The 14,533-nt window shown below is 35.5% G+C and overlaps 1 protein-coding gene and 1 long non-coding RNA gene across 2 annotated transcripts; one reads left to right on the top strand and one right to left on the bottom strand.

The window, feature by feature from the left end:
- Positions 1 to 4,270: 4,270 nt before the first annotated feature.
- LOC137739004 (uncharacterized) lies at positions 4,271 to 5,294 on the top strand. The gene is made up of 3 exons (XR_011069080.1): positions 4,271 to 4,437; positions 4,532 to 4,616; positions 5,030 to 5,294. It is a non-coding gene; the product is annotated as an uncharacterized lncRNA (long non-coding RNA).
- A 3,056-nt stretch (positions 5,295 to 8,350) lies between these two features.
- On the bottom strand, positions 8,351 to 9,106 carry LOC137740594 (protein ALP1-like). The gene has a single exon (XM_068480432.1). It carries the CDS (start codon positions 9,104 to 9,106, stop codon positions 8,351 to 8,353), a length of 756 nt encoding a protein of 251 aa, XP_068336533.1.
- Between the last annotated feature and the right edge of the window lie 5,427 nt (positions 9,107 to 14,533).

The following is a 14,533-nucleotide window of genomic DNA, read 5'->3' as shown; positions in this document are numbered from 1 at the left end:
AATTTTTTTTGTGTCAGGCGCGTGCACCCTACCCGCGCGTGGGGGCGCGTCGCCGACACAAAAATCAGAAGAAAAAAAAAAAGGTTGTCAGTTACCGTTGGGAAGCCACGTGGCTTCCCACGGTCCGTTAGATCTCAACGGTCACTTAATTTGGACCGTTCGATCTCAACGGTGGATATTAATATTCTTTATAAATAAATAAAAATAGTTTTAAAATTAAGAAAATTTACCGTTGTGACACGTGGCACAATCTGGAGTGTTGGAATTCAAATTTTTTATATCCAACGGCAGAGATTAATTAATTGAATAAAAATTTAAAAAAAATTGTTAAAAATCTGATGGAAATCTATCCTCAAAGATTGTGAACAGATTATGACACGTGGCATGTCGTCATTCGTTAAAAATCTGATGGAAATCTATCCTCAAAGATTGTGAACAGATTATGACACGTGGCGCGACGTGATTGGTTAATAATCTTATCAGAAATCCATCACCAATAATTGTATTTTCAGATAATGACACGTGGCATAACGAGTACGATTAAAAAATTTATCGGAAATCCATCCCCAATAATTGTCTTTTCGGATTTTATGATAAGTGGCGTAACGACAACGATTAAAAATCTTATCCGAAATTACAAATAAAATTATTTTGTATTATTTAATAATACTTCGGATAATGACACATGGCGCAATGAGAACGATTAAAAATCTTATCCGATATTACAATTAAAATTATTTTGTATTATTTAATAAATAAAAAAAATACTAATATTTTATTGCCTATTGCCAGGGCTATTGAAGTGTAACGATGGAGATGCAAATTTTATTGCCAGGGCTATTTACTGTTCATTAAGGGCAGTTACTGTTCATTAGGTGGATTAAATAGTGCATTACCAGGGGGAGGGCTCCAACGCTGGAGTTGCTCTTATTGACTGAAGCACAGCCACACACAATGGTAGATATGTAAATAATGCAAAATTGAGAGGCCATTTTAGAATAGATTGGCAAAACTGTAAATATTTGCCGCAATCTACTGTCAAGATCTGCAACAAATCAGAGTGGATACTTGTTGCCATCAAGCTTTGCCAGCTTCGACGTTGCGACGCGTTCTGTGCTTGTTTGGAAATTAAATGAGACTCAGACTTAAATATTTTTTAGAATAAAGGTAGCAGTTAGTGAGAGTAACCCCAAAAATAAATAAGAAAATCTTATTATAATATAGTTTATACCTAATCTGATAATAGAGATGATTTCAATGATGATGTATTACAATTTCAATGTTACTAAAATTTCAATATAATAATAGAAAGTGGCAATGTGATGACAAAAATATTAAGGTAAATTACATAAAACTACCTTAACTTTGAAATTCCGTTCCCAGATTTCACTGTTATAATCTACGTATTTGTATTATTGAGATTTTATATTATTTTTCGAGAATTTATATTGATTTATTTGAAATTACATTTCATTTAAACTAGTTACGAAGAGTGAAGTTTGGAAAATTATTATTTACTCGTTGACCTTTTGAGGTCACAAGTAACGTTTTCGAATAGGTCTCGAAGCCACGAGCGCATAGGCGAAAGCCATTTGCAAGTCTGGGTTCTAACAGTATAGTTACGGACGTTTGAAGTTGTAAAAATTATTTAATTTCCACTAGAGGGTTAAAGGTCCAAATTTATAATTGGGTTAAGGGAACCGGCTAGGGGGATTAGAAAAGAAGGAATGAGGAGGAAGAGGAAAAAGGAGGGGAAGGGGGTGCGGAAAAGAAAAGAAAAAGGAAAAAAGAAACCTTCCCCTCCCGTTCGTGCACCCGCGCCCCCACCCGAGCAAATTTCGGCGATTTCGGCCATCTTTTCTGTTGAACAACCACCATTAACTACCTGCAATCTCTTCCACTACCTCTCTTCTACCTTTCTCGTCCAAGATTGAAGGGTTTTGGGTCCAAAACCATGTAAAAACCGTGCGGGTGACCCATGAAGTTTTGACGGCAATTCCGTTGTTCCGGTGAGTATCACCATGCTTCATCATCCTTAATCAACTCCCCTTGGACCCAGGGACAAGACCCAACAGGTTGTAAGGGCGTTGGAACACCCACCTTAGGGTTTTGGCGGTTCGTGGCCAGTTTGGGGTGTTTTCCAGCCAAATTAGCCTTGGCCGCGGGTATAAAGTTTACTCTACTTGTTGAGATCTTCATTCTTGTGAAATTTGAGAATTTTTGGAAAAAGTCGAATTTTCCGATATGTAACATTTGATTTATGAAATGCTGTTGGTTGAGTATATTTTCGATAAGGTCCGTCACTTGAATATTCTAGCAATTGACGATCTTACCATTGAATTGATACGAAATTTTAGTATGCTATTGTAGATATGGTTTATGGACCTTAGAGTATTACTAGTGAAAATCTAGTGGGCCTATATTGGTTTGATAGCGACTTGAATATATGAGACATGATTATTATCTTAATTTCTTGTATTGGTATCAATTGTGATTGAGAATTGGTCTTATGAATATGATTTCTATTGAAATGTGATTTTATATATTTAGTCATAGGCCTATGCTTATTAAATAGGATTTGGCTTGTGCGCTGATGATGTTTGGACATATATGTGTTTAATTATCTTTTTAATAATGTGATTGATAATTATGATGAATGTTATGACAATTATGGGATTTAAATATTGTTTGATAATTATTTGGATATGATTACCAACTGTATATCTATTTGAACTTGGCATTCTACCTAGCATGAGATGGAGATGGAAGTCAAGAGATGAGTTAGGTACTTTATTGGATTTTAGTAAAAATAGTAATTAAGGGAATTCCTTGTGTTGTGCTCCATCTAACTTGATGTTGGTTGATATGTGAAATCGATAGCATGTATGCGTATAATTATGTTTAATGTGTGATGATGAGATTGCACCACATAGTTGTGGTACATGAATGGTCCTGCTTGGTATATCCGCGATGGGGGGACCATATGTATTCAGGGGTGATCATGCTTGGTATATCCGCGATGGGTGATTACTACCTACACGATGAGTTTTTACCTATGGTCCTGCTTGGTATATCCGCGATGGGGGACCATGCACATTCTAGAGGTGATGATGATTAGTTGTACATGGTACATTTTTAGGCGATCATATTTGGTTTGGTTCCGTTGAGTGGTCCGGAACCCGAGGTTATTGAATTTTGTGGAGTGGCCTAAAATCCCATTGTTTGGAGAAGTAGGCTTGGCCTAGCTATGTCACTCTAGCCTTAGTTATATATATATATATATATATATATATATATATATATATATATTTGTGTCAATGGTTTCAAGAGTCATGTGAATTGAGTTAGAAAAGATGTTGGACGTCTGAGTGACTCCTTCGAGATTTTCTATGAATTGATTATGATTTCGTAAGGTATGGATTTAGAAGATATGGGAATGATTGTTATTACTTTGACCAAATTAATTAATTAATGCGGCTAGAGAATGGTTTTGTGTTTCGTTGGCTCTTAAATATGATGTATGTTGTGAATTGCGATATCATGATGTGACATAATGATTTATATATTGGATGGGAGAGAAATCATGTTTTCATGGGGATTGGTTATGTAGCCTGAGTCCAGGAATTACATGTTGTCAAGTTATATTGAATGATTGAGGAATGCTACGATTTTCTGCTTGAACTTAGTGGAATAAACGTCTAATTTTGTGATAAGTGAACTGCGAATGGCTTGATCCCTATTGAGAGTACGTAGGCAGTCTAACGAGGAGGTTAGATGCAGTCATAAAGTATACGAAAAATTACTATGCAATTTGATTCTCGAAATGTGATTTGCCATATTCCTGAGACGGGGTATGTGAGATATACGAGTATTTGGGTGACGTCACATGTCGATCCTTGACGTATGTCGGGATCGGGCGTGACATTAACTATGGATTGAACCACAATCTTATACCTCATGTTTTAAACATTGCAATATCATACCTCAACTTATGAATTCGTTGCAATGTCAGACCTCTGTTAAAATTTCTATCAATTTAGCTGTTAAATAATGACGTGTCAAGAGCGGATTCCACCCTTTTGCTAACTCAAATAAATAAATATTAAACTAATGAAAAGTGCTTCAAAACTTTAAAATTTAACCAAAAATCATGTAATAGCTTTATTTAATGGTTAGAACAAAACCCAATACCAAACCAGCCCAATAAAGCTGGCCCAAGCAAATAAAATATCGAGCTTTCCGAATTTACCTCTAACGTCTAAGTCTTGCCCGTTTATTTGGTATGTTTCTTTTATATCTTCTTCTTCGTCCAAATACCAAACCTTACCTCAATCATCCTTCAACCACCTAGAGCCACCAAGATGCTCAACCCGCAAACAAACCTTGACCAAAAACTTAAGCAAGAGCATCTCTATCCCTTTCTCTGATATCGCAAAGGTAAGCATTTGCCATCCTTCATCTCTAGTTTTATTGTTCAAGGAATTGGAATGAAATGCTCAATATATTACTAATGCATGTTTTCGCTGTGTAGGACTTTGATTTTAGGCCGTGGCTTTAGATTGGATGAACAAACAAACGGTGGAGATCTCAAGGTTTGAGGATTCATGAATGATAAGGTAAACAGAAAAACTCCATCCCTTCCTTCTTTTGTCGGTGCTGTAGCTTCAGATTCACTTTTGACTTTGTCATGTAATCTTTATGATGTTTATGGCTGAGAGAATAAATGCAAATTATCAATGCTTCCATGATGTAAATTCATCCATGCTTATAATGAATCTGTTTGTTGTTTCTCTGTATTTGTGCATCCATGTATTTTATTTTTTTTTGGATAAATGGGGGATTGTATTTTTTTTTTTTTTTCTGAATTGGGAGTGTATGATTTCTCTTTTCTTCTTATGATGATTTTTTAACTTTTATGGTGTGATGACTTAATTCTTTTTACAAATTTCGGTGAGATGTTAGTTTTTGTCTCAAATTTCAATCCATTGAAGTTGAAATTGATCGTGAAGTTGTCAAATGCATATTTCAGGCTGTTTGACTCCAACATGCTCATCAGCAACACGACAGTGATATGCTTGGATGATTACCATTCCCTAGTCATGACATTGAGGAAGAAGAAATGAGTGACGATGCTAGACCCAACAGCTAACGACTTCGATCTTATGTATAAGCAGATGAAGGCAATCAAGGAAGGGAAGGCTGTTGAGAAGCCTAATTACAACAATGTTTCTGGTCGCTTGGATCATCCTGAGCACATCAAGTTCCCCCAGGATTCTTATCATTGAAGGTTTACATCCAATGTAAGTGCATGTCTACTTAATTACTCATCTTAATCACTTTCGTTAACAAATTAATGTAATTAAATTTAGAACCCACTCAAAATATTCCTCATTTGTTTCCCATAGCCATATACGAACACACCCCAACCAAAATCAAGGCATGATGGCCGTCATGCGCCTGCCAAGGCACGGTCACGCGCAGGCATGTGCCTGGCATGCTGGACGGAATCCCTAACGCTGTTAGGGAATATTCCGTTAAATAATGGAATATACCGTTAAATATACCTGACACCGTTAGTAATATTCCGTCAAAGCACGCCTTGATTTCGGTCGGGGTGTGTCAGTTACTCTTTTACTTGCAGAACATTAATCATATATAATTATTTTTTTTTTTAACAAATAATATTTTTACACTAAAGGGATGGGGGAGAAGGCTAAGCTTCACAATGGGCTAGCAATAATGTGGTTCAAATTCGCCTTTGGTGAGAATTGAACATAAGACCTCTTATGTACAAATGAAGAAGAATATCACTAGACCGTAATACTAAGTGGCAATCATATATAACTAAGTTGGGCCAGGTTATGTCTTTTATTTTTGGGTGACGGGGGCTTAGGAGCTTCAACTACATTTATGGCATGCATAAAAATTTGTAAATGAAATTAAAGGAACTAAAATGAAAAAGAATAATTGCTTATTTATTAATTTATAAACTAGTAAACTAAATTAGAGAAATTGAATTGAGAAGGAATTAGATTGAGAAAGATTCAAAAACAAAATCGTGTTGAAATGCTTATTGAAATATTTACAGAATCAAAGTAAGATTAATATAAATTTCACATATAAACTATTTATAAACTAAACACACACGCTCTCTCCCACCCTCATTATTTCTTAAACTAACTATGACTGAAACTAAACACTGACTATTTCTAAAATTGAACACAGGTACTAGCACTATTTCTTAAAATAAGCATTGGTACTATCATTATGTCTTAAATTGAACATATATAACTATTTTTTGAATTGAACACATGTACTGTCACTATTTCTCAAAATGAACATTGGTGTGATCACTATTTCTAAAACTAAACACGGATATTAAACTATTTCTAGAACTAACTATTTATGAAACTCAATATGGGTACACTATTTCTGAAATTGACTATTTATGAAACTCAACACAGGTACACTATTTATAAAATTAACTATTTATGAAACTCAACACAGGTTTACTATTTATGAAACTGAAAATAAGTACGCTATTTCTAAAACTGACTATTTATGAAACTGAAAATGGATACACTATTTCTGAAACTGACTATTTATAAAAATGGAAACACTATTTCTGAAACTTGGACGCACCACATCTGTAACTTTGTTTGAAGGTAAACCTTAGCAGTCCAAGTTGCAATTTTATTTGCATATGTTATTATATATATACATGCTTCTCATCCCTTTGGAAAAGGTACCTGCTTGACACACCGAAGAACCTCCTCTCTCTTGGCAACTTCTTTGCTCTCATAACAGACAACTACAATGAAAAACTTCAAATACCCAGACACAAAAAATTTCACGTCCAGAACATTAAGAACTACCAATTTAGCCTAGTATACCTATGATTACGAACAACATAGTGAATTTAAACTTACACACACATAGAATTGATTACAAAGTCTTAATCAAAATCAGAACCCAAGAGACTAAGAGGTCAATAAAGAGGCACCAAAACATGGTTTACATCCAGTTGATTTCGGTTTAGTAAGTAAATGTACGTACTACATCTTTAAAAGGATTATATGCAACGCTAGTGGCCAACTAGAGTTATAATCTTCATCATTTTTTGGTCAATGAGTTATCATTCTTGATCTTGGTATCCAGTTCAATGATTGCAGCATTCAGCTGATACATGAAGACAATTAAGAATTGAACAAAGAACACTAGGTTAGCATATGTGGATTTATCAATTAATGCGTACCTCATCCAAAAATAAAAGATCTGTTTTACTCTCGCTAAATTACATGAATACTCTCATCTAAAAAATAATAAGTGCAATTTTACGAAATCGGTTTAGATGAATTAAGGGATATCACTTTAGAAGTTCTCACATCACATGCATTCAAACCAAAAACAGACCTTAAAGGGAGGAGATGTAAAGGGAAGCAATTTGTGCTATGCTAAAAAATACCTGAGGCCATCTCCAACTGAAGGGTCCAGATGGCCAAAGGGTCGAAAATAGCCCGAAAACCGTCTCCAACTGAGGGCTAGGCCAGAGGGCTCATAGGCCCCACGGAATCTGAAAGGGCCAAAGGGCTGGCCGCATGCAACCAGTCGGGGTTGGCTTCTATTTTTGTTTAAAACTGTTGGATTTCTTGTCAAATATAACCGATATGATTAAGAGCAATAGTGTCGGTTATAACCGACACAAATAGTAGTGAAAATTTTGAATATAACAGGTAGGTGACGTCAGTTAGCCGTTATTTTTTACTTTTTTTTTTACAGTTTTATTTATTTTTTTTATTTACAAAATTTTTCCTATAACTTCTATTTTTAAATTCTATTTTTTTTTCTACAACTTCCTATAACTTCATTTTACAAAATTTGTTCCATATTTTTTTTAAATTCCATTTTTTCCTATAACTTCTATTTTACAAAATTTGTTTCATATATTTTTTTTAAGTTCTATTTTTTTTTTCCTATAATTCGATTTTACAAAATAAATTTCATATTTTTTCTTTTAAATTCCATTTTTCCTATAACTTCTATTTCACAAAATTTGTTTCATATATTTTTTTAATTCTATTTTTTTCCTATAACTTCTATTTTACAAAATTTGTTTCATATTTTTTTTAAATTCTATTTTTTTTCCTATGACTTCCTAAGCCATATACAACAATAAATTAAATTAAGTAACATGAAACAACATTAAACAATATGAAACAACATTAAACAATATGAAACAACATTAAATAACATTAACCAACATAAAAATTATACAACATAAAAAAAAAATTAACAACATGAAACTTAAACAATATTTTTAAAAACATTTAACAACATAAAACTTAAACACCTACTCCATGCTTCTTTTGGCCCAAAGATGTGCAACAAGATCCTGTTGTAGGTATTTGTTTGTGGCACAAGAACATATCATTTTATAACGCCTCATGTACTCATTTATACAGATACTACTAGTTCTTAGATTGAAAGGCAAATTAGGCCCATCATATATTTTTGCACGAACCCTTCTTGACCTATTTGGATCTTCTTGATCGTCATCAGATTCTTCATCAATATACTCATCTTGCTCATCCTCCACTATCATATTGTGTAATATGATGCAAGACATCATGATGGAGTCCAAATTTTCTCGACTCCACCCTCTTGCTGGTTCACTAATGATATTCCAACGTGCTTGTAGAATACCGAAAACTCTCTCAACATCTTTCTGGTATGCCTCTTGGTGTAAGGTAAACAACTTTTCCGCGTCATTCCTAGGGTTTGGAATTGCTTGGACAAGTGTCGCCCACTTTGTGTAAATGTTATCTGCCAAGTAATACCCCATATTGTATTGACGGTTGTTGATGTAGTAGTCAAGTTGAGGTGTTTTACCTTCCGTTAGGCGATTGAAAATGGGTGAACGCCCAAGAACTGTAATGTCATTTTGGGATCCAGGGACTCCAAAGAAAACATGCCAGATCCATGTGTCATATAAGGCAACCGTCTTTAACACAACAATTGGCTTCCTCGACCTTCCGCTAAAGCCTCCTTGCCATCTGGTGAGACAATTCTTCCAATCCCAATGTATGCAGTATAATGACCCTATCATGCCCGGGAACCCACGGTCTTTCAGCTTTGCGAATGAGTCGATTCAGATTTTCTTGATTTGGCTCGCGGAGGTACTCATCTTTGTAAACCCTGAACAATTGTGTCACATAATTGTTCAAGAGTATCAAGGCATGTAGACTCAAACATACCATAGGTTTCATCCATCGAATCAGCTGGGGAGCCATAGGCCATCATTCAAAGTGCAACAGTAACCTTCTGATGAGGTGAAAAACTAGGGCGGCTTGCTTTGTCCTGCTTCTATCAAAAGTATGGATTGACCTGCTGGACATTACGAAATAAATGCTCGAAAACATGACTCCTCATCCTGAAGTGACGTCTAAAATCCTCTTCTGTGTACATCGAGTTGGGGTTGAAGTAATTGTTCATCAAATTGGCATGCGTCATCTCTCTGTTTCGTGGTTTGTAGGAGCGACCAACAATAGAGCCACCCCATTGAGGTTGTTCCTCACACCATGGCCACAGCCATGGTTGCTGCTCTGTTTTGTTTGTTGCGCCTTACTTGAACTTCTTGTTCATACTCCTCATCTTCTCGTCTCATTTGCGCCCATTTTTCTTCCAATTTGGAATTGGATGAGAACCCCAGTTGGAATCTGAAGAGGATCCAAAGTTGGAATTCATTGCAAACTTGAATTGAAAAAGATTGAATTGAAAGTTGTGTGAATTATAACCCAATATCCAACGTATTTATAGCAAAAAAAAAAAAAAAAATTCAAATCCAACGGCTAGCTGACGTCAACATGATGTCAGCTACCAACGGCTAGCTAATGTCACTTAGCCGTTGGATTTGAATTTAAGTTGTACTTTTTAAATAATAAATTATGTTTGGCCCTATGGCCCTTTGGCCCTCGGTTGGAGACGGTTTTTTGTGACAGGGCTAAAACGAGCTCTATGGCCCTCGGTTAGAGATGGAGGCAAATATGGCCATGTATTGTTCATTAAAATATTAATATCCTAGAGGGCCAAAAGGCTAAAACAAGCCATCTGGCCAGCCCTCGGTTAGAGATGGCCTGACAAACCTCTACTTTACACCATGCACTTTTCTCTATCGGTTTCGATTTTGTTTTCGAGTTTTGTCAGAAATCGGGTTAAGTGAAAGAATGTTTGAGTAAGAAGAAGAAACTTAACCAAAATAACCTACACTATTTTATGAATCTGAACCAAAATAACCACACTATTTCTAAAAAGGGAAGAAAACACGTAGTTAATGAACCAATTTTTCATACAGAAGTAGTGCAAAAACACATTATTTCTATAACTGAACTATTTCTTTATCATGAGTTTCCAATTTTCACCTTAACGACAAGCCTTTGACCATTTAATCTCTGCTATGCTTCCTCCCTCGTTTCTTCATGACATGACAACGATCTCCTTTCAAAGAAGGAGAGGACAGGAGAGGAGATGAGAGGATAGGAGAAGAGAGATAGTTGTCTTGTCAACGAACATTCGAAAACGGCCTCCACTATTACCTTGGACCTATGCCGGCCCAAATGAATTGTGGGACCACCACAATTTTTTTTTTAAAAAAAAAAGTAGAAAACAAACGTTTGATTTTGACCAATAACACAAATTTCTTGGCAAAACCAAACCCAATTACCATATTTATGATCAAATTATTGTGATACTTGTTGAAAAATTAAAGAGTGTTTCTTAATTCAAACCAATAATTAAGAATTATAACCTTAAAAGCACTTTAACAAGAAAAATAAAAAAATAAAAATAAAAACTGTACAGGTCGATCAATCCCAAAAAAAAAAAAAAAAAAAAAAAAAAAAAAAAAAAAACACATAAACAAGAGGCTAAGGATATATTTGGCTTTTGAAGCAACCAAGGAAACTGGAACAAGAAGGAAAAAGAGAAACGGTGGCAAGGGAACTAGAAGGCTAACTGGATTGGTTGGGTTCTATCAGGGGCAGTTTTGGAAAAAAAAACATTTACTATTGATTGGGCTTTAATTCAGTATGTGAGTTTCTATGTTTGTAAGGTCTAGAATATGAATGGTTTTGTCCTTATGATTAACTTGTAAGCTTTTTTTGATTAAATAATAGTTTAGGGTGATTTTTTATTAAATTAAAATTAACTCAAACCTTTTTTTATTAAAGCTTCTTAATTTTTATTTAACAAAACTAAAAATAAAAATAAAAGATAGAAATTGACATGAGCATTAACGCTTTCCGTCCAGATTGTTAACTTTCATTATGCCCAAGCATTAACAATTTTACAGGCCAAACTCTAAATGTAAAAACCTAGATACCACCAAACTCTAATTCCTAAAAAATGGGTATGGTTTTTGAAAAAACAATAGTGGAAACCCCAAAATATAATGTCCTCCAATCCACCTCTCTTTACGAAATCCAGTAATACCCACCTTCAGTCGTAGCTCAGTTCACCTACGATTCGTCCGACCTCATGAGCAACAAAGAATGGCGGCTTTACAGTTCTAGCTAGCTACATCAGCATATTGGAAACCCCCAGAAAACCAAATCCGAGAAAATCGCCATGACGGCTCCGATCATAACCAAAACCTAAAACCCAGAAAGCGATTTAGAGATTGTATCAAAAAAAGAGAAACCCATACTAGTTGCGGGTCTGAAAACCGGCCTTGGGTCTAAAAACTAGCTGCGGGTCTTGTTATGAACCCAATTTGTAATTAAGGTTTATGCTTTAAGTAAAGACTCAAATTAGTTGTAATTGAGGGTTTTTACTGGTTATTAGGGGAATTTGTTAGAAATGTCAGCTGGCAGTCACACTTTATGTATAAGAGCACCTAGGGGTGGAAAAATTCCCGAAAATCCCGAACCGAACCGAAAAAATCCCGATCCCAAACCAAAAATTTCTCAAACCAAAATTCCCGAAATTTTTGGGATGCTATCCCGAACCGATCCCAAAATTTTGGTATGGGATTCGGGATTGGCTTCTCGATATTTCGGGAATCCCATACCAAACCGAAAATATATAATATTAATTATTATATATATATTATTCTTTTATAATTGATGCTAGTAGTTTCTAATTCATGCTCTGCAACCTGAAATGCCCTACACCTTGCATATTTTTCATGTTTTGTTTGATATTCATGTGGATTTTATTATTGCTGCTGTCATGGCTGATGATTTTAGAAGGCTTGATTAGTTTGTCTCTCAACATATTGCAAAAAGGGTTTAATTAATTTGAATTTTGACTATGATAAAAATAGTCAGGCATGCCAGTGTTCAATTAAATAGTAGTGTGAATGAAATGAAATTCCTAGTTCATGAATGTGTTCTTGAATTATATATTTGAAGAACAATTCATAATTTCATATTTCAATTTGGGATTTCCGATTTGTCCCAAAATCCCGAAAATATTTCGGGATTCCCGAAATTTGGGATTCCCGAAAATTTGGTTTGGGATTGGTCTTCAAATTCCCATCCCGAAAAATTTTGGTTTAGGATTCGGGATACTAGTTTCGGTATGGTATCCCATACCGAACCACCCCTAAGAGCACCTGCTCTTTGGTTTGAAAACATATCAGAATTTTACAAAAGAAATCAATACAAAAAATATTGAAGCTCCGCTCCTTCTTCTTCCTTGCCTCATCTTCTCTATTCTCTGTGTTACTTGCAAGTTGATTAAGGGCCTAGAGATTTGGATCTTATCCGGTTTGAAAATTCGCATCTCGTAGATTTGGTGCTCTTACCAGAGTCGTGCCTTGAGGAGCTATTTGGCTTTTTTGGTCTGCATGCGCTTCCACTACCACTTGGATACGTTGCCGAGGAAGGTTCTTAGCCCACCATCCATTAGGATTATTATGGGTTTGGGGATTAGGGTTAGGGATTGGAATGAGAGGTGGAAGGGCTCCATGTGAAGGAAGAGGGGTTTGGGACGGTAAGGCGTTGGAGAATGAGGAGCCGCATTTTGGGAAGCGAGTTAGGGATTGAGTGAGAAATTGGGAGAAATTGGGAGAATTGAACTTAGGGTTTGCATTGCAGAAATTGAAACAGAGGAAGAAGATGGTGAGAAGGGAGAATTATTAATTTTAATTTTTAAATAAAAATTTAAAATTTTAATATTAATTAATTTAATTTTTTATTTCAGTCGGCAAAGGAGTTAGCTCTGCTCCTACCACGTCATCATTTAACAGTCAAATTGACAGAAAATTTAACAGAGGTCTAACATTGCAACGAATTCATAAGTTGAGGTATGACATTGCAATGTTTAAAACATGAGGTATGAAATTGTGGTTCGACCCATAATTAAGGTAGTTTTGTTTAATTTACTCAAAATGTTAATACACGATAGGCGGGAGAAGGATTTTTTTGTTTGAATGATAGTACAATAATACTTTTGCTCATATAATATTTGATATGGAGTATAAGTAGTATGAACGCATGTTGGATATTATATACATATATTTTCTTGAAATATAATTGTCACATCCCCGCCCGAGTCCCCATCACATCCCGGGCTCGACTCCATCGTAGCACGATATTCTCCACTTTGAGCCCCGACCACACCCTCACGGTTTTGTTTCTGGGAACTCCGAAGTTAAGCGAGTAACGCAAAAGCAATCTCAGGATGGGTGACCTACTGGGAAGTTCTCGTGCAAAAATAAAAAATGTGAGTGAGTGAAACAAAACTTTTCAAACCAATTTCAATTACCAAAGGCAGTAGCTCTCACCATAACACCTGTATAATTTCCCAGAAATAATAGGCGTGACTATAACTCAAAACCATAACCAAAATAACAGTCTCACAGTTATGTCGTGTCAAATATCTTAACAAGAATAAGTAACCCAGGTGAAATAAATCAATATGAAATGATATGTCAATCGGATCCACCTATTGTGCCCTGCGACCAATTATCAAATCACGTCTCAGAGTTCCGTATCGACGAGGATTCGTGGCACTTTTCAGTACATATGTCTTCTTATGATGGTATAATCATTATCTTACCTTACTGTACTATACCTATGCTATGTATCACGCGTGAAATGGGTCCAGACCCGCTCACCGCGCACGCATGTGCTTAGGCACTTTTAGATTTTAATTTATTCACATTTTATACATAATCACACTTTATGGCTTCGTCACCTTCCTGGTGTCGGCCAGCACGTCTCGATTCGGGGTCCTAGTGGACATTCCGGGTCGGGGTGTGTCAATAATGAGTGTATATTATATAATTGTAATCTGCAACTAAACAAATGAATTACTTGAGTGGGGGCATCTGATCTCAGTGAGTCTTCATTGGCTTCGTCCATGAGTGACAACCTATATACATAAACTTCTTTGGAAATTTACATATACTTACTTGATCAAAATACTAGCAACCTCCAGACTTTAGTAGTTCAACCAAAACATATAATATGCAATAAAAAAGGCCAGCATAAAAATAAGGCTGCGACAACTAAGGTATTTTACAAACACCTAC

The sequence above is a fragment of the Pyrus communis genome, chromosome 7 (genome assembly GCF_963583255.1).
Source record: "Pyrus communis chromosome 7, drPyrComm1.1, whole genome shotgun sequence".
Classification (NCBI taxonomy): Eukaryota; Viridiplantae; Streptophyta; class Magnoliopsida; order Rosales; family Rosaceae; genus Pyrus; species Pyrus communis.
Note: the sequence above shows the minus strand (reverse complement) of the source record. Positions and strands in the feature narration are given on the sequence as shown.

Bases quoted from the DNA above. Each gene is read 5' to 3' on its own strand.
- LOC137740594 (XM_068480432.1), bottom strand. From the start codon at position 9,106: ATGATAGGGTCATTATACTGCATACATTGGGATTGGAAGAATTGTCTC.